The 20,978-nt window shown below is 36.8% G+C and overlaps 1 protein-coding gene across 1 annotated transcript in view; it reads left to right on the top strand.

The window, feature by feature from the left end:
- The window catches only part of LOC135595141 (uncharacterized), a 51,382-nt gene extending 31,371 nt beyond the window's left edge, over nucleotides 1-20,011 (top strand). Inside the window, exons 5-7 of the mRNA XM_065085663.1 lie at nucleotides 17,240-17,358; nucleotides 18,282-18,458; nucleotides 19,220-20,011. Coding sequence (XP_064941735.1) covers nucleotides 17,240-17,358; nucleotides 18,282-18,458; nucleotides 19,220-19,951 — 1,028 coding nt within the window. The 3' untranslated portion in view covers nucleotides 19,952-20,011. The remainder of the gene's footprint in view (nucleotides 1-17,239; nucleotides 17,359-18,281; nucleotides 18,459-19,219) is intronic.
- The last annotated feature ends 967 nt before the right edge of the window (nucleotides 20,012-20,978 follow it).

Raw genomic sequence — 20,978 nt, 5'->3', positions numbered from 1 at the left:
GTGGCCCTTGTTGGCAAGGATCATGATCAAGGACTTGCTACCAACCTCAAATTTTTTCAAGGTTTCTTTTAGTAGCAAGTTTTCTTTTGAAGTATTTCTAGTTTATTACATTTCGTACATAGAGCTAAACTATCATTGTGCTTAACTTTTAATCTATCGAAATCACTAACAAGAGAAGCATACTCCTTTTTTAACAATTTATATTTTTTACTAATTAATTTGCATTCATCAAATAAATCATGAAAAGCATTTGAAAGCTCATCGAAAGTTAAATTTGCATCTAATGAACTTGTTACCTCATCTCTAATAGCCATTAGCACATAGTGAGCAACTTGCTCGGTGTTGGTTGGCTCCTCTTCTTCGGAAGCACTTGAGTCGTCCCATATAGCTTTGAGAGCCTTATTCTTTGGTTGCCTCATCTTTGCTTGGGGACATTCACTCTTGAAGTGTCCCGGCTTCTTGCATTCATAATATATCACTTGTTCTTTCTTAGGTTCAAATTTACCTTTAGTATCATTTTTAAATTTATTTCTTTTTATGATTCTTTTGAACTTCTTTGTTAAGAGTGCCACGTTATCATCAAAGTCCTCATCACTTGAGTTTTCTTTCAAGTAGTCTTCTTGTGTTCTCAGTGCCATATCCTTTCTGTTCTTTGGAAGGGTGTCCTCGAGCTCTTCATGAGCTTTACATGTCATTTCATAGGTCATTAGTGACCCAATTAGTTCTTTAAGAGGAAAATTATTTAGATCTTTGGCCTCTTGAATTACCGTTACTTTAGGGTCCCAATTTTTTAGAAGGGATCTTAAAATCTTATTAATAAGTTCAAAATCCGAAAAACTTTTACCAAGTCCTTTTAGACCATTGACGACATTCGTAAATCGGGTGTACATGTCTCCAATGGTCTCACTCGGTTTTATTCGAAACAACTCATAAAAATCCACCAAAAGATTAATTTTTGACTCCTTCACTCTACTGGTGCCTTCATGAGTTACTTCGAGTGTGTGCCAAATGTCAAAAGCTGTTTCACAAATCGATCGTCGATTAAACTCGTTTTTTATCTTATGCACAAAACAAGACATTCATAGCTTTGGCATTTAAAGTGAAAGTCTTCTTCTCCAACTCATTCCAATCGTTCATTGGAAGAGAAGACTTTTGAAACCCATTTTCTACAATATTCCATAATTCGAAATCCATTGAAATTTGGAAGATCCTCATTCTAGTCTTCTAATATGTATAATCCGTCCCATTGAACATGGACGGACGTGTAATTGAATGACCCTTTAGGTTGCCGGCAAATGTCATCTCTCTTGGATTTAAAACCGAATGAGAGTGAACCTTGCTTCGGTACCAATTGTTACGATCAAGAGTGGCACTAAGAGGGGGGTGAATTAGTACAGCGGAAAACTTTCCGATTTCGAAAGACTTTGTTTCGATTAAAACCGATTCCGACGAAAATGGTTTTGATTCAATCCGTTTGGGAGAGAATTTGAACTTGAAAGCTTTTCGTAAAAGTGTAAGAGAAGATTAAGGAAATTTGCAGTAATGTAAAGCGTCGGTTTCGTAAAATCTTCGTACGATTAAAACCGATCTCGGAAGGTGTTTACTTGAAAGCGTATGTGAGGCGTAGGCGTAGTAAAAGCACAGTAAGGAGGAGAGGCAGTTTGCTATAAAAGTAAATTGCTCAAAGTAAATGCAAACCGAGTTTTAGAGTGGTTCGGTCAATGTGACCTACATCCACTTTCGGATTCCTCCTTCGACAAGGTCACCGGCGTCCACTAAAGGCCTTCCTTCAATAAGTGAAGACCAACCACCTTTTACAACGCTTTCTCCTTTTCACGAGTTTAGGAGAGAACCCTTACAAGTCTTACACCTCTCTTGAATGATCTCAAAACTTAGAAAGGGAGGAGGAATCTAGCACTTGTTTACAACACTTTTACACCCCAATAACTCAAGATTATCTCAATACTTTTCGTGCCCTTTCATGCAGAAAAGGGTGTGGTTTTTATAGGCCCAATGACTTCAAAAATGGATCCAAAAAGTGTCTCATCCCAGATTTCTGGGATACTGGCGGTACGACCGCCATTATTGGGCGGTACTATCGCCTGCAGTCTGATACTGGGCGGTACCACCGCGTTACAGAGCTCGGAGACCGAGCTCTGGCGGTACCATCGCCTGACAGCTGCGGTACCACCGCTAGCAACAATAACTGTCGGTGGTACCACCGCTTGACAGAGCTCGAAGATCGAGCTCTAGCGGTACCATCGCCTGACAGGGGTGGTACCACCGTTGGCAGTAATAACTACCGGCAGTACCACCACCCAGACCACCTGGGAGACTGGGTCTTTTGGGCGGTGCCACCGCCGGCCATGTTTTCAATGGCTGATTGGGCTGTTCAATCCGACCCAAATCAGCATTGTTAAGGGCCCAGTTGGCCCCTAATTAAGTTAGTGGGATTACCTCCTAATCCTAACTTAATTTACGCTCTAACTATAATAATTAAGACATGATCACAACACTTCTTGTTCCGATGCGTCAATTGCTCTTCCGGCGAGCTTCCGACGTACTTCCGGCGAATATCTAATGAACTCTCGGCAATGCTCCGGCGGACTCCCGGCAAGCTCCTGGACTTTACGACGATCTTCTTGACAAGTTCCGACGCGCTTCTTTGGCAAGCTCCTGGACTTATCTGTTGGTTCCGGTAGAACTTCTAACGAATGTTCGGACTTCCGACAAACTCTCGAACTCCCAACGTGATCTCGATCTTGACTCCGGCACAACACCTGCTTTATGTCTTACTGCTATTGTGGTTAATCCTGCACACTTAAGTCATGACTTCATCATCAAAATCCGAGATTCAACACCTAAGTCATGAGGCGCCCTTGCGACATATGCGTTCGCAAAGGTTCAACCTAGGTGCAACCTCGTACAGGTCCCGAAGGACTTATAAAATAGAAAGTTGATTAAATTGAAAATGAGTGACGGACAACTCTCGACGTCTCGTAAAGAGGGAAGCTTTACAAGAAATTCAGCAAGCACCTTAAGTGCAACAAAGAAAAGAGAGGAAGGAGAAAACTAGGAATTTAGAAGGTAGAACGAACAGTTGCAAGTCCATAAACAACTGCTCACCGGGTGCCGGGCGTAAAGGCAAGTTTCCGTTAAGTTAACGTGCGAACTTGTGAAGATTGTTCAACGCCTGACAATATAGCGAAGCCCCATCCAGCCTTGTGCCACCCAGGGGGTTCCAAGGTGCTGAGATGGTTGATGTTTCGCGTGCAGCTGCGGCGTACAGAAATCAAGCCGTGGCACGCGAGAACGGAGCCATTTTGGGGCAGTTCGGCCCGGCGCGGCGAGCGGTCGCACTACAGCGCTGCGAACTGTCATCGCTTACATTTTCTAAGCAAAAACACATAAAACCAAGGCAAAACATGCTGCCATGTCTCTATACAAGCATGCAAAAGCGACGAACGGTTCATTGAACGAAGTTATTGCGGGTGCGCGACGATCGTTTGTGATAACATGTCATCATATATATGTGCATTCCCACACCGTACTTCATAATATATACGTGCATTGCATGTCATAACATATCCGTGCACTCCCACACCGCACGTCATAGAAAACACATATACTCCCACACTGCACGTTATCATATATGCATGCATGTAAGATATTTTTATCGTAATTCATATATTGTTATTTTTAAAAAATACATACACTTACATTTAGCCCATTATTATATCAGTTGAAACATGCTTTTTGAAATATATTATGCATATGATAATTTATATGACCACTATTTTATAGTGAATTAAACTTGATCGAACTTAAAAATGAAAATGTCATGCAAAGATCACGTTCCTTAATGATCGAGTATGCTAGGGAGTGATACACCTATCAAATTGGGAGCATAATGTCATGAGATATGTTAATTAAGAACCATATCTCTTGAATTATCGACTAACAATTCACTCTATAATCAAATGAACTAGCTAGCATCAATTAAACCATCACAATTCTACGGAAAAATTTTATTTCAGTATTCTAACTGATCAAACGATTTTGAATTATCACGAAATTTTGTAGAAAACTAAGAAACATATAAAACTAAGGACATACCAAAATTCAGCTTAAAATCAAATCATTTAGAGGTCTAACTACCCTCCTAATTCAATTATTAACACCTATTTTGTTTTGCTGAAACTATGTTGGGACTGTCTGAATTTATAAACCTCATATCTTGGTGTACAGAGGTGGTATTTACTTAATTCCAAATCTCACAGAACCCTAAGGGAATCTTTTAAAACATATCAAAAAGTTAGAGCCTAATCATATTCCTTAGGGGATTAATTCAGCTCGAATAGAACCCCTTCCTAGAAAACAAGGGATTTTGAGTACCTTAGATTGGGACTATAATAACTTTATGCATCGATCTTAGATTAAGGTCATACTAGTGGCCTTAGAACCATAAGAGAATTATCCAAAACATATCTAAAAATACCTAAAATAAATTTAAAGTCTAGGTTACTTAAAAGTAGTTAGAAAAATCAGCTTATAATATGTAAAATTGAAACCCTATGTATAGCAAGGGAAGAGTTGAGTTTTTCTTACCTTAATCTTCCTTAAGAGTTGGGTTTTGTAGCCTCCCTGAGAGAATAGTTAAAGAAGGAGAGAAAGGATCATAGGTTTCAATTGGGTAAAGAGGATAAGGCCAAAATTAAGGTAGCGATGCTTAAGAGGTTGCCTTGAGGTCTAGGGTTCCATCTTATTAAGTCTCATTTCAATTTTTTCTTTTCTTTTCTTCTTTTACTAGTATAATTTTAATGTTGCAACAACTTTAATTGAGTTTAATTTGGCTTTGACAAAGATGAAAATTTTGATCTATACTCATCCTTCAATCTCACTTAAGTATCTCAATATTTAGTGCAACATTCCTTTTTGATTTGCACTCCCATTTAATTTTTCATTACTCAATCCATGACTAAGTAGCTTATGATCCTCCATATATTTAATATTTTTGACCTTTTTCTTAAGGTCGATTACAATTCAATCGTCACTTCTAGGCAAGGTCTGCAATACCGAATGATACCACTCGCTACTCTGTCAACAGACTGGTACACAGACCGCCTGCTACCAAGCGGTACTGTCGATTGAGGCGTTATCGTCGACAGTGACCGAGGGAGAAGAAAGAAGAGGGAGAAGGGGAAGAAAGAAATAAGAAAAAAAAGGGAGAACTTGGAGATTACTCTTCTCCTCGTTTGTCGACGACTTCTTATCCGTGTGCCGAAGAAGAGGCATCAGCATCGTGGGACGAAGAAAGGCGAAGATTTTTTTTTCTTCACTTCTTGGGCGATGTCGCCTTGGCGACGCCACTCGAGAAGGGAGGCGATGTCGTAATTTTTTTTTTAATCTGCGACATCGTAATTTTTTTTTATTTGCGACGTCGCTCGAGAAGAGAGGCGGCGTCGCCTCGCATAGAGGTAAACTGAGAGGTTTACCAAAATATATGTAATATATATATATATATGTAATATATATATATATATATGTAATATATATATATGTAATATATATATATATATATATATATATATATATATACCAAGCGGTATATCGAAATATACCGCTCGGTATATAGTGTCGTACCGTATCGAATAAGTCTCAAAATTTCGATATGGTATGAAATTTCAATCCTTGCTTCTAGGCATTATATTTACGCTTATTACCATAACTTAACCTCATATTCAAGTCCACTAGCACACTTTGGCTTCTTGCACTATGCTTATAGTAAACATTAAAGCTTATGTATGCTTAGCCAACATTTCATAGAACACTGAGAATGATATTTTTGGAGAGTATGTACTTCAATCTTAAAAGTAAAAAATATGAGCATGTTATTTATCATATTTATGAAGCATAGACATCACAAATCATATCATGAAGTGAGGGTACATATACATATTATTTGTGCTTCTATTGGCATACTAGTTGTAATTTAGTATGTGTGAGACTCGGGCACTACAATCCTCCCCTCCTAATAAAAATTTTGTCCGTAAAATTTCGTACCTGAATAGAGCTGGATATTTCTCGCATATCTCTTCTTCCCTTTCCCAAGTAAATCATCCATTGCCTGATTCCTCTATAGCACTTTGACTAAATTAATCTTCTTATTATAAAGCAAGGATTGAAATATTGTACTGTACAAGAGTTTTGATATTCGCTCGGTACGGTACGATACTGTATACCGCTCAGTATATATATATATATATATATATATATTTATATATTTATAAAAGGTGATGTCGCATCGCCTTAGTGACGTCGTCGAAAAAGGCGACGTCGCCTCGTTTATATATATATATATATATATATATATACAAGGTTCGCAATACCGTACCGTACCGGAGTTTCGACCTGGGCTCGGTACCGGTACGGTACGGTATACCGCTCGGTACACCCAGGTGTACCGAGCGGTATATTCAGGCGTGTCGAGCACTGTAGCAGTACTACAGTACTGCTACAGTACCGGACCGGTAAAAGGCGGTCCGCATACCGGAAGCCTGTCGGACCGGTACGTACCGCCCGTATCGGGCGGTACAGACCAGTACTGCAAATCATGTATATATATATATATATATTTCAAGGTTCGCCGTACCGTACCGTACCGGCGTTTCGACTCATGCTCGGTACGGTACGGTACGGGTGTACCGACCGGTATACCGAGGTGTACCGAGCGGTACACCGAGGTGTACCGAGTACTGTAGCACTGCTACAGTGCGGACCGGTACAGGGCGGTCCGTGTACCGACAACTTGTCGGACCGGTACGTACCGCCCGTACCGGGCGGTACGGCTCGGTACGACAAACCCTGATATATTTCATCCGGTAACGGGCGATCCGTATAACGGTCAACTGACGGACTGGTACGTACCGCTCGGTACGGGCGATATTATTCAAAATTGTAATCCTTATTATAAAGTTCTTTATCCTTACTATCAAGAATTTGTACATTAAATTTTCACCCAAATATATTAGTTGTTCTTCTAGGACATGTGAAGGATCTAAAATGGGCTTCCTTAACATTGATATTTGGAATATATTATGCTCCTTTGCTAATGCAGGAGGTAAGTCTAGTTTGTAAGCCACATCACCAATTTTATCAAGAATTTCATATGGTCCTATATATTGAGGACTTAACTTGCATTTCTTCCCAAACCTCATGACTCTTTAAGAATACTTTATCATTTATTTTAAATTTCAAAGGTCTCTTGTTATCGGCATAACATTTCTGTCTGCTTTGTGCTACCTTCATCTTTTGGCGAATCTTGTTTACTACTTTTGTTGTTTCTCTCACCAAATCTAATCTCAAATATTTTCTTTCACCCATCTTATCCTAATGAACAGGTGATTTGCACTTTTTGTCATATAGTGCTTTAAATGGTGCCATCCCAATGGTTGTCTAGTAACTGTTATTGTAGGCAAACTCTATTAAAGGTAAATATTTGTTCAATGATCCTTTAAAGTCCATGACACAAGCTCTTAGTATATCCTCTTAGTAAATCCTGATGTGAATCTAGAGTCTTTATCTAACATAATGGACACCAACACATTATGGAGTCTAATTATCTCTTGGGTATATAATTGAGCATATTGATCCATCTAATAGTTAACGGAGTAGGTTGTCTTGGTTAATCTATCTATAATGACCCAAATTCCATAATGTCTCTTGTTGGTCTTGGCAAACCCATGACAAAATCCATACTGACCTTTTCACATTTTCATTAGGGTATTTGCAATAGTCTCAAGGCACCTACTGGCATCTGATGTTTGATTTTAATTTGTTGACGTAAGATATTTCTCAACAAATTGGATCACATCTCTCTTTATTCTTGGCCACCAGTAGTGCTTTTTTATATTCTTGTACATCTTGGTTGTTGTAGGGTGCACCAAGTATAGAGATGAATGTGCTTTGTTAAAATTTCTTGCTTTAGTCCAAGCTCCTCTAGTACACATAATCTATCCCGAAATCTGATTACCCCTTCATCAATGTGAAAATATTTTCTTTTTTCTATCTTAATATCATACTTCAATCGGTTCAAATAAAGGTTGTTAACTTGTAACTCTTTAATTTTTCCCAAAAGGGTTGGCTGTAGCAGTTATTTAAATAGGCACTCGCCTAAGCGCTCGTGTGTGCACCAAGCAGCATGCTTCAATGAGGCATCGCTTGGGCGCTCGCCCGAACGCAAGTGCTGGGCGCTTCGGGCGAGCGCTCGACTCTATTAGGTAAACCGAACCGGTTTAAGGCTGGTTCAGTTTGTAGTTTCTTACCTCAAAACCACGCTTCACGCCTGCGCGACCCCGAGGAACCCTAGCGTTCCTTCTGCCTTCGTTGCAGACACAGCGGACCAAGCCTTCCTTTATTGTCGACGGACAAGTCCGACGGCCCCCATAGCTTCCTTCTGCTGTTGCGAACTTCCACTATCGAGGGAGAGGACCACAGGTTCCTCCGCCACCGACGGACACCCTTTGGAGCTTCCGTCGTTGCCGCTGGTATTGTCCGCAGCTTTCGCCATTGTCACTGCTGCTATCCGTAGCTTTCGCCGCTGTTGCTGCTGCTGTCCGCAGCTTCTGCCGTTGCAACTGTTGCTATCCGCAACTTTCACCGCTGTCACTGCTACTGTCCGCAGCTTCCGTCGCTACCGTTGGTGTCGTTCGTAGCACTGCTGCTATCTATGTTACTGTTAACATTTTTTTCTCCCCCCTCTAACTTTATGTAATATAGTATTAACAATATATTAAATCGTTGCTGTTGCTATTTCTCTTTGTTAATAATTTTTTCTCCCTCCCCTTTAAGTAATATACTACTAACAATATATTTTTAATTTAATATTATATTTTAATTTAAATAATTATATTTTTAATTATATTATTTATTTTTATATTTTAATATTTCAGAGAATATTTTTTTCTCCTCTTCTATCTTAAGTAATATATTGTTAATAGTATATTTTGAATTTAATATTATATTTTTATTTAAATAAATTGTATTTTTAAATATATTATATATTTTTTATTTTAATATTTTAGAGCGCCTTGCTTACTCGAGTATCACCTAGCGCCTCGGGCGTTTTGGGACTTCGGCGCCTAACGCTTTTTAAATCACTGGGCTGCAGTGACGGAGTTGCTAATCTCCTAATTAAAATTTTAAGGATCATCTCATATTCAAATTTTTGCAATTCTATATAGAGAAGTCTTTGAACCATCGATAAAGTAGTTAAATTGGTTGACTTTTTGCTCAATGCATCTGCAATTACATTTGCTTTCCTAGGATGATAATTGATCACACAATCATAATTTTTTGCTAACTTTAACCATCTCCTCTGCCTCGTTTTTAGATCCTTTTGAATAAAGAAATATCTCAAACTATTATGATTAGTGTATATTTCGTATTTCTCACCATAAAGATAATGGCATCAAAGTTTTAGGGCAAACACCACTGCTGCCAATTCTATATCATGGGTTAGATAGTTTTTATAATGTTTTAGTTGTCTTGAGGTATAAGTTATGACTCTATCATTCTGCACCAAAACACATCCTAGATCATTTTTGGATGCATCACTAGACACTATAAATCTTCCTATCTTTGATGGTACAACAAGAATTGAGGTTGAAATCAATCTCCTTTTAAGTTCTTGAAAATTATTTTCACAAACATCAGTCCATTTAAGTTTAATATTTATTCTTGTCCGTTGGGTGAGAGGTGATGCCATCTTTGTGAATCCTTCTACAAAACATCGATAATAACCTACCATCTCAAGAAAACTCCTTACCTCCATTACAATTGTCGACCTGGGTTAGTTACTAATTGCTTCTACCTTAGCTGGATCCACCGATATCCCTTTATTGGATCCATTATGCTTAAGGAATATTATCTTCTCTAGCCAAAATTCATACTTCTTAAACTTTGTATATAATTGGTTTTCCTTAAAGGTACTCAAAGTTATTCTTAAATGTTTTGCATGTTCCTCCTTAGAGTGTGAATATATCAAAATATCATCAATAAAAATAATCACAAATTTGTTTGGATGCTCCCTGAATACCCTTTTCATTAAGTCCATAAAGTTATTAATGTATTAGTTAAACCAAATGATATTATAAGAAATTTAAGGTGCTTATATCTAGTCCTAAAGGCTATCTTGAGAATGTCTTTGATTTTCAATTGATGATACCCTGATCTCAAATCAATTTTGGAAAACATTGATGCACCTTGCAATTGATCTAACAAATCATAAATTTTGGGGAGTGCGTATTTTTTCTCAATAGTTACTTTATTCAACTCCTAATAGTCTATGTACAATCGCATCGTCCCATCCTTTCTTTATAAATAGGACTAGTGCTCCCCATGGTGAAAAGCTAAGGCGAATGAACCCTTTATTAAGGAGCTCCTGTAATTGCATATTTAATTCCTTCAGTTCTATTGGAGCAAGTCTATAAGGTGCTTTGGAAATAGGTTCAGTGCTTGCCATTAAGTCTATGACGAATTCAATCTCTGCAATCCAAGAAGATCCTCTGGAAACACCTGAAGGAATTCGCTCACAACTGGCATATCCTTTGGCTTGAACTTCGGTTCCGCCCCAGTGTTAATCACATTTGCTAGATATCCTATGCAACCACCATTTAAAAGTCTCCTTGCTTTCATTGTCGAGATAAAAGGGATTGATGTCTTTTCTTTAAAACTAGCAAATACAAACTTTACTGAACCTGGAGGTTGAAATACTACCATCTTCGTATTGCGATCAATGAAAGCATGATGCTTGGACAACTAGTCCATGCCCAGTATAACATTAAAATCTTGTATGTTCAATATTATCAGGTTTGCAATTAATTCTTTGTTGGGAATCTGAATTGGACATGATCCCAATCCCTGACCTGAATACATTATATCCCTTGATGGACAACTATGCAATATATCACATTTAGTGTTTTAGATGGTTTGTCTAGTTTCTTCACACAAGCTAGTGATGCAAAAGAATGTGTGGCGCCAGAATCAATTAATACATGTAAGGAAATGTCATAAATAAATATCTCACTTGAGATTATTGATAAGTTAGCCTCTACTTCTTTCTTGGTCATCACAAAGACTTTGTCTAGTACTCTTCTCTATTATGATGAAATTGTTATGCAGTTCCTTACTAAATGTCCTGGCTTTCTACATCGAGAACATAGCCCTTTACCTTTAAAATATTCCCCCATATGATGCTTCTCACATTCAGGGCAAGTGGGTCTTTATGCTTGAAATAGCTGAGAAGATTAGGACGTTTGGCCCAAGGTTCGCAATACCGTACCGTACCGGTATTTCGACCTGGGCTCGGTACCGGTATGGTACGGTATACCGAGCGGTACACCCAGGTGTACCGAGTACTGTAGCACTGTTACAGTGCTACAGTAACTAATATAGTGCTATAGTACCTCGGAACGGTAACAGTCGGTCCGTGTACCGAAAACCTGTCGGTCCGGTACGTACCGCCCGTACCGGGCGGTACGGCTCGGTACGGCAGACCCTGGTTTGGCCTACTTTTCCTTTTGTAGGGCATTTGGGTTGCCTCTATTGTTGTCCTTGACCTAGGTGCCATTTTCTTTTGTTGCCAAAAATCTATTGTGGGGGCCTACCCTTCCTTGGCATATCTTGGCTGCGACGCATCTGTTAGGCTTGGAGAATTCTTTATTCAACCTCCGTTGCCTCTAATGCCTTTTCTACTACTAGGGAATAAAGAATATCTACGGCATTCATCATCATCTTTACATCCTGATAAATTTCTACTCTGAGTCCTTATAGAAATTGATTTACCCTCGAGGCATTAGTGCTAACTATGTATGACTAAAGTAGGATGTCACATTTTAATTTTTCATTGCTGCTATCGATACTAATGCAACGGAAAGTAGGTAATCTAAAAATTAAAATATGCTAACTTACTAAAAATTGATAGGGTTTCCCCTAATACACAATGTTTTTGACACCTGGACATAATTATAACATCTAACTGAAAGAAAACCCAAACATAACATGTCTAAAATTTATACACATTAAATGCCCATAGGTCAACGTCCATATCTGCGTTGGCATGGGCTTACACGTGCTCACTTCTCTTTCGAATCACTTGGGTGGAGTACTTGTATCCTTACTTACAAAATATGATCTATAGTGAGTAATCACTTAATAAGTATAAGCCTTTATGGTTTTATTCAAGTGAGCATGCATCATGTCATGTATATCATATTTTAAAATCATCGTCATGAGATACTTAACAATAAACACCTCATCCTATGACTTTTTTCGTAAGCATAACCCTAGAACATAACATATGCAAAATAAAGAGGTAAAATTCTATGTCGAAATAATTCAGAATATTTATATGCACGTATAGGAAATGTACCAAATTCCTTAACTTCTACACCTTATATCATTATATATACGTGCACTCCCACGCTGCATGCCATCATATATACGTGCATTCCCACACCATTTCATAATATATATATACACTCCTACACCGCATCTGATAACACATACGTACATTGCATGTCGTAACATATCTGTACACTCTCACACCATATGTCATAGAATACACGTGCGCTCCCACATTGCACGTCATTAGATATCCATGCATATAAGACATTCTTATTGTAATTAATATATTTTTATGTTTACAAAATATATATATTTACATTTAGCTCATGACGATCATATCAGTCGAAACATGTTTTCCAAAATATATTATGGATATGATAATTTATACGATCACTATTTTGTAGTCAATTGAATTTATAGTTATCTAATTGAACTTAAAAATAAATATGTTAAGGAAAGATTACGTTCCTTAACGATTGAGTGTGCTAGGGAGTGATACACCTATCAAATTGGCAGCATATGGTCATGAGATACGTTAATTAAGAACCTTACCTTTTGAATTATCGATTTATAACAATTCATTGCAATAATCGATAGAAAATTTTGATAAAATCCCTCACAAAATATGCTATACTTAACCTAAAAATTTATATAGATTCCATCACCAAATTTTCTAACAAGTCACTTTATAATCAAATGAACTAGCTAGCATCAATCAAACCATCGCACAATTCTCCGGAGAAATTTTACTTTACTATTCTAGCTGATCAAATGATCTTGAATTATCATGAAATTTTGTAGAAAACTAAAGAACATATAAAACTAAGTACACACCAAAATTCAATTTAAAACCAAATCATTTGGAGTTTAAACTACCCTTCTAATTCAAATACCAACACCTATTTTACTCTGCTGAAATTGTGTTCGGACTGTCTGAACTTATAAACCTCATGTTTTAGTGTATAGAGGTGGTATTAACTCGATTCCAAATCTCACAGAAAAGAGAATTTTTTAAAACATATCAAAAGGCTAGATCCTAATCATATCCTTAAGGGGGTTAATTTAGTTTGAACAGAATCTCTTCTTAGAGAACAGAGGATTCTGAGTACCATAGATTGGGACCATAATAACTTTATGCATCGATCTTAGATTAAGGTCATATTAGTGGCCTTAGAACCATAAGAGAATCATCCAAAACATATCCAAACATCACAGATAAATTTGAAGTCTAGGTTACTCAAAAGCAGCTAGAAATATCAGCATATAATCTGTAAAACTGAAACCCTAGGACAAGGGAAGAGTTGAGTTTTTCTTACCTTAATCTTCCTTAGAGCTGGAGTTTCTTGGCCTCCCTAAGAGAAAAGGAGAGAATGGCTGAAGAAGGAGAGGAAGGATTGTGGGTTATCAGCTGGCTAAAGAGGATGAGGCCAACATTAATGTAGAGGTGCTTAGGAGGTTGCCTTGAGGTCTATGGTTTAATCCCATTAGGCCTCATTTTAAGTTTAACTTTTTGTTTATTTTCTTATTTTTTTTAGTAATATAATTTTAATGTTACAACAATTCTAATTGAGTTTAATTTGGTTTGGACAAATATAACATTTTTTATCTAAACTTATCCTTCAATCTCACTTAAATATCTCAACATATAGTGCAACACTTCTCTTTGTTTTGCATCCGTATTTGATTTTTCATTACTTCATCCATGAGTAAGTAGCTTATGATCCTCCATATACATGAGGTTTAAAACCTAAACTTTCTTATTTTAATTATGTTAAAACTAAGGATTACAATTTCGAATAATACCGCTCGTATTGGGCGGTATGTACCGGTCCGTCAGCAGATCGGTACACGGAACGCCCACTATCGAGCAGTATTATATATATATATAATATAATATAATATAAATATGCGACGTCGCCTCTTTCTCCCTAAGCAAGAAAAAGCGACGTCGCGTCGCCTCGGTAGTGTTGCCGAAAAAGGCGACGTCACGTCGCCTCGACAACATTGTCAATTTTTTTACTTTTATATATAAATATAAATATATATATATGATTTTTTTTACTTATATATATATATATATATATATATAGAGAGAGAGAGAGAGAGAGAGAGGCGACGTCGCCCCACTTGGGGAGAAGAGAGGCAACGTCGCTTCGGCATACCAAACGGTATACCGCTCGGTATACAGTACCGTACTGTATCGAACGAATGTCGAAACTCCGGTATGGTACTATATTTCAATCCTTGGTTAAAACTTATTTAGGTCTTAAGATTCACTTAACATCGATTACAATTCAATCATCACTTCTAGTCACTATATGTACGCTTATTACCATAATTGAACCTCATATTCAAGTTCGCTAGCACATTTTGGCTTCTTGCACTATACTTAACGTAAACATTAAAGCTTATGCATGCTTAGCTAACATTATATAGAATACCGAGAATGATATTTTTGGAAAGCATGTACTTCAATCTTAAAGGTTGAAAATATGAGCATATCATTTATTATATTTATTAAGTATAGGTATCACAAATTATATTATGAAGTGAGGGTAACATATATATATTATTTGTACTTTTATTGGCTTGCTATTTGTAATTAGTGTGTGTGAATCTCGGGCACTGCATATAAAACAAACAATTAAAAATATATAAGCAGTAGGATAATAAAAACCACATAAAGTATAAGTAAAATTTTGACACAGACTTGTCATTGTTGTGGATATAAATTGTCTAACATTATTTGCAATAAAAGTACATAATAATTCTTTATATTAAAAAATATTCATTAAAAGAATTCATAGGTAGAATTAAATCGGGTACGAACGTCCTTAGGAAATCTTTTGGGTCTTTTTCCATTTAATTTGCAAAATCTAGCCCACTCTTATTATTTGTGGATGACCTCACAAGTATGAAATTGCTTGCTTAATTGGAGAAAGAAAATTTTCAAGACATCATATATTGTACACATAAATGTAAAACACGGCAAGAACACCTAATATTGGAAAAACACCACCAAAAGTTGGTTGTTACACTTCTTCTAGTTCAGGAATACAAGCGGTATTTGCAAATGCATTGTCAAAACCAATTAAAAAAAAAATTCATTCTAAAATAGTTTTTATCATTTTATAGATGTTATCGGTAGTATGTCGTTCATCAAAAACTCTAAAAGCAATAATTCATTTTTGCATGATCCAATTGATTATCAATCCAATAATAAGTGGTACCCCTAGAGGAGTGTATTTGTTACTCCAAATATCAGAATAAATAGAAACACGACCGTCAAAAGCTCAAAATAACTTTTGTAAAACCCTTTTTCCTTTTTTAAAAAGATTATATACAACGTGGGTAAGAGTAGTTCGAGGAATACATTGGCAGCGAGATTCTAAACGTTTTGACAATAATCAATAAAATCGACTTTTTTTTACCAAAACTAAAAAACATTGTTCGACAGAAATAAATCTAGATAATTCTTTGCAAATTTTTTCAACGGAAAAATAAAAAGTAGGATTAGTGGGGTACTTGGAAATTTGTGTTTGATTTTTTTTATTGGATTTTTCTTTCTTTTGAAGATGCTTCTGAAAGGTTCTATATCCACTTCAGTTGAATTTGAAAATCTGGCCGTAGTAATTGCAGATGACATGGAAGGAGCCATCGATATTTCGGACCTTCTTGAAATGAAGCTTCAAGATGTTCGCCTTTACTTTGGCTCCTATATTGAATTCCTTCATCTTGATGATAATGTGCTAGATTTCTTGAATTACTATAGTCAAACTTCCAAAACTCTTCTCGGTGAAGTGATGGTTTCCGCTTGCCATCAAAATCAGGGAGAGAGCTTAAAGAGTGTGATCAAAGAGCGTAAGAGAGCGTAAAAGAGCTAAAGAGAGTCTTATGAATGCTTAATCAAATGTGTAAGGAAGAATGATAGGTTAGGTGGTATTTATAGGTTTTAGAGTTTTTTCATCCCTAAAATGCCCCCAAAATTAGTTATTTAGCTGTTGAAAGGGGTAAATTTGTCATTTTATTTTATTTTTTTAATTATGAAATGATCAAAATACCCTTGAAAATAACCATTATATGACTTTGGGAGGGGCAAACTAGTCATTTGCCCCTAACAATCGATCGTTGGACTGTTTGGGCTCAAATGGTCAGCCCAACGATCGGTTAAGCTCGTTTGATCAAGCCTTTTTAGTTTTTTTAAAAAATTGTGAATCAGCAATTCAATCCAAAACCTGAACTGTCGGTTTAGGAACCATCAGTTCCGATTTTCCAAAACCAGGAACCGAAACCGAACCCCCTAGGGCCGATTCCTGTTCAGTTTGGAACTGGCAAACTGCCATGCTGGTTTGGTTCCGATTCAGGTCTAGACAGAGCATCTCATCACTTTGCTAGTAACCATGAATGATTTTTGCATATTATGATCTTTGTTTCAAAGTAGAGGTTCCAGTGAAAGATAATTTTTATTACAAATAAATTGCTAGGACCTTTGCATTTTTTTGTGGTTGCACCTTGTTGATGGAACAAATTTTATCAATTGGACACTTTGGCTTATCTTCACCCACCAGCATACTAGGATTTAAATCTATCTTGGCTAGAATTTTGGTGAATGAAATTTTGTGTTGATAATCGTATACAAAATGTTTGTCGAAGCATCCATGGATCTCTGTTCTCTGGAGCTTTAGCTCCCAAGCTGATCCATGCTGACTCTTTGATGTCAAGATATAAACATATGATAAATTTATTTTGGCCTGTGAAAAATCAGAGAATAATACAAGATTATGCTTAGTAATTGCAGTTTCATTGTTAAATTCTTTTTTTTTTTATATGCCAGCTGCTTGCATGACATGGGAGTTGGCGGAGTCTGGCAAGGACTTCATTACTACGGTTGTCAATGGCTCAGACCTGGTTCCAACATTTTCAACTGCTTCCATAGATGATCTTCGGTCTGAGGTATCATCGAGTCCTTTATTTAGTCGAATCTAGTTTAGTAGTCGTGATCTAGTTTTCTGAGGTAGTCATAGTTTTTCTATTTATTATATAATATTTCTGGCCTTGATGATAAGATGAAAATGGCATGTGCATTTTGTATTTGTTTAGTCTGCTAGACCAATCATACTTTTGTCACTGGTTTGTTATCTACTGGTTTATTATCTAGTTTAGCAAATTTGTACCGAGTCTCAGACATGATTGTTGTTGAGCAATGTCTAATTACTCCCATAATCCTAGAAAGTATCTTCAGATTCTGTTGGAATACCTGCTTTAAATGTTGCTTTTTTGATATGTGAATTGTATTATATTTTGGCAAAGTAAAAGTTTTTAGCATGAGATCTTGTTGACGTAGTCTTTTCCAGTATAGGCATGTGCTTTTCTAGTATATTTACATCTATTTGTTTAACACCAATATTAAGGTATGTTCTTTAGAACTCATTCGGTTGTACATCGCTGATACAGGAAAGTGAAAGTGACCAGCAGCTAGGTACATGGCTGGACAGTAATGTGAAAATTTTCTCTATCTAGCCTGAAAGGAAGCCTGACACAAATCAATCTGATCACATCAAGTTCATGCACAACACTGTTTTTGAGTTGTCTACATCTATACCATGTCATGCAAATATTTAATTTCTTTTTGCATGTAGACAAGCCAATGAATGTTCAAGTTACAAGATAATCAAGTTGTCCTTGAACAATGCTGATTATGGAACCTAATGTTAAAACTGTGATTCAAGATAAACCATCCTATTGATGTACAAGGTTCTCACATTGCAATTTACTTGTTTTGAATATTTGCTGTGAGGACTTTCCAGCACCACTGATGTTATTCCTGCTGATCTTCTATTTTATAACTATATATTTATTTTGTCAACTTCATTTAGGTGACGGCATCATCATGGTTAAATGATTTGAGAGATCAAATACAGCGTACTAGAATCTTAAATGTTATTTATCGCTCCGCATCTGCCCTAGGATCTCATTTGCCATCCATTTCTAGTGCAAGGGCTAAGGTTGCAGGTGCTGGTGCTCTACTTCGGCCTGTATCCAGCAAAACTCAGGTAAGATATATATGAACACTGCAGTTTTATAATATAAGAAAGTTATAGTTTCTAAAGTTTCCAAGAGCATAGTGATGAATCATATTTATCATGCAATATGGAAAGTAGATAGACTTTGTGACTGGAATCACTGTTTGATGGTCGTCTCAGATTGTATGAATTAAATGTCATCTGTTGACTTATACATTGAACTGGTAGATGAATATATATATCAGAGAAAGTTTAGGTTTTGTGCTTGTAAAGCATCTTATAATATGTGAAAGTAGGTAATAAGAGCTCAAGTTACACAGAATGTGTAGAAATAGTGATTTGATTGATGCATGTTGCAGCATACTTTGGAATTGTATGGTCTGGGAGTTTGGTAACTCTGATACAACATTTTTTACAACTATGGTTTATGCTTGACAATCTGTTACCTGCTTGCTAATGAATGATAGCTTTAGTCCACTTCTCATACTTGTCTATCAACAAATATTACTGATATCACTTATCTATTCACGTGTTTTGTTAGTCATTTTCCTTTCTCTTTCAGTCATAAAACGCGATCTTCCATTTCCATTTCTTGGACTATCTTTTCAGCAAACTGATCAATTATTTACCACCTCATGCAGTTTCTTCTTTCAATCTTGAGCAATTGTGCACTTGCATTATTTAAACCATTTGAATTGCTATAATCTGACTAAATTTTGTGTCATGCTTCATTAGTTGGGGTCTTAGACTATCAGTTTTATTGAGGTTATGACTTTCTTGGTTCTTACTAGGTTATGGTTAAACGTGCACAATATGTTGCACAAGCAGTTGCTAGAAGCCAGTCATCATTCTCCTCTTGGACATGCATGGGTGCACGGCGTCGTGCTATTGGCACAGTCACTAAAGAGAAGGAACCTATTCTGCCATCTGCACCACAAAGAAATTCAGAGAAAATTAGTGTTGATTATTGCGACAATGAGATGGTGAATGAACCACAATTTGATAGTTCCAAAGATTCAGACGATGAGGAAACAGAGAAAGAGGAGCTAATACAACAAGATCAAGTTGGTGGTGCTTCTGCTGTTGATCAATTGACAGATGGTGATTTATGGTTTCAATTGGAAAAGGAAATCAATGAGCAATCTGACTCTACTGTTGGTGACGGTCAGGAGGATGTAGTGGCTGCTGTAAAAAAAATAATGGATGAGGAAAATGCAGTGCTGCAAGCTAACAAGCAGCAAATTTCAGCAGTTGCATTCGAAACGCACCAGTTTTACCCTCCCGGGAGAATCATGCATATGGTGGTGTTGCAAACTTCAGAGTCTGATCCAACGGAGAATGTCATAATGGATGAAAAGAATGTTGGGATCTATGAATCCCCAAGATATCTGTATAGTAAGATTAGGCTTTCGAGAACTATGATAAATGATCATTATATGCCTATGTATAAAATGATGATGGAACTACTGATCGAAAAGCTTGCCAAAGATGATGATGATGATCAAAGAAAAACGCTAATATGAAAAGGACAATAGAATTGATGTTATTGCAACAGCTGAGAAATTACATTTCTTTTGTGGTTACTGTGTTGGTATCTGCCATTGATTATTGTTGCTTCCTTTCATTTAGTGTTTCAAGGGAATTTGTGAATTGGAGGCTATTTTTCTGATGGATCTGAAGTCTGCTACTGCTTGTTCATCAGCTGTAGTAGTCAATCATATCTTGGGAGAATATGCTCCCAATTATTGGGGCTTATCGGGAAAACTGCAAACGGTAAAGCTTCTATTATTTCGGCTTGACTATCTGAGAGTAATTAACATTAAGCTATTATATGTTACACAAATGATATTCAACAAGTAAACAAGCAAGTTGTAGAGTTCCAGAGGCAGACCAAGCAGACCAAGCACTCGAAGGACTGAAGCCCTCCATCTACCTCATAGAGTTCCAGAGGCAGACCAAGCACTCAAAGGACTGAAGCCCTCCATCTACCTCATAAGTCGAAGAATATCATATCTGCAACGGCACCTGGGAAAGTAAGCTAAATAATGGCACCTTGAAACTCCAAAACTCGGCTCAGAACTCACATAAACCCTTTTGACTTACTCCTAACGTTTTATAACTCGATAATGTACAACGACGCATGTTTATTTGTTGAAAAGAATACAAGTCATATATCTGAGAGGGGACATTACTGCTCTCTTTAGCGGTTGCCTTTTCGTCCCTTTTGCTTGGTCCTTTTTGTTATTGGTATCTATCTATAACAATGTCATTAGTCAAACTAAAAGCAATTTGACAAATCTCCTTCTTGGCACGACTTATCATAAAACAGTTTCATCTTAAAAAAGTGCATTTATTCACGAACATATTTTCCTATCCATTCTTTTTTTAATGGTTACAAATATCCAGCTCAACAGCTACTTTTGTTTTAGTGTTCTTTTCCAATTATCTAAATCCTAAACGATATATAGTTCGATAATATAAAATACTCCTTTTAATCTGAGAGTTACAAAACGATCATATAGAATTCAAGCTCATTTCAACTTTTATTAT

The sequence above is a fragment of the Musa acuminata genome, chromosome BXJ1-10 (genome assembly GCF_036884655.1).
Source record: "Musa acuminata AAA Group cultivar baxijiao chromosome BXJ1-10, Cavendish_Baxijiao_AAA, whole genome shotgun sequence".
NCBI lineage: Eukaryota > Viridiplantae > Streptophyta > Magnoliopsida > Zingiberales > Musaceae > Musa > Musa acuminata.
Note: the sequence above shows the minus strand (reverse complement) of the source record. Positions and strands in the feature narration are given on the sequence as shown.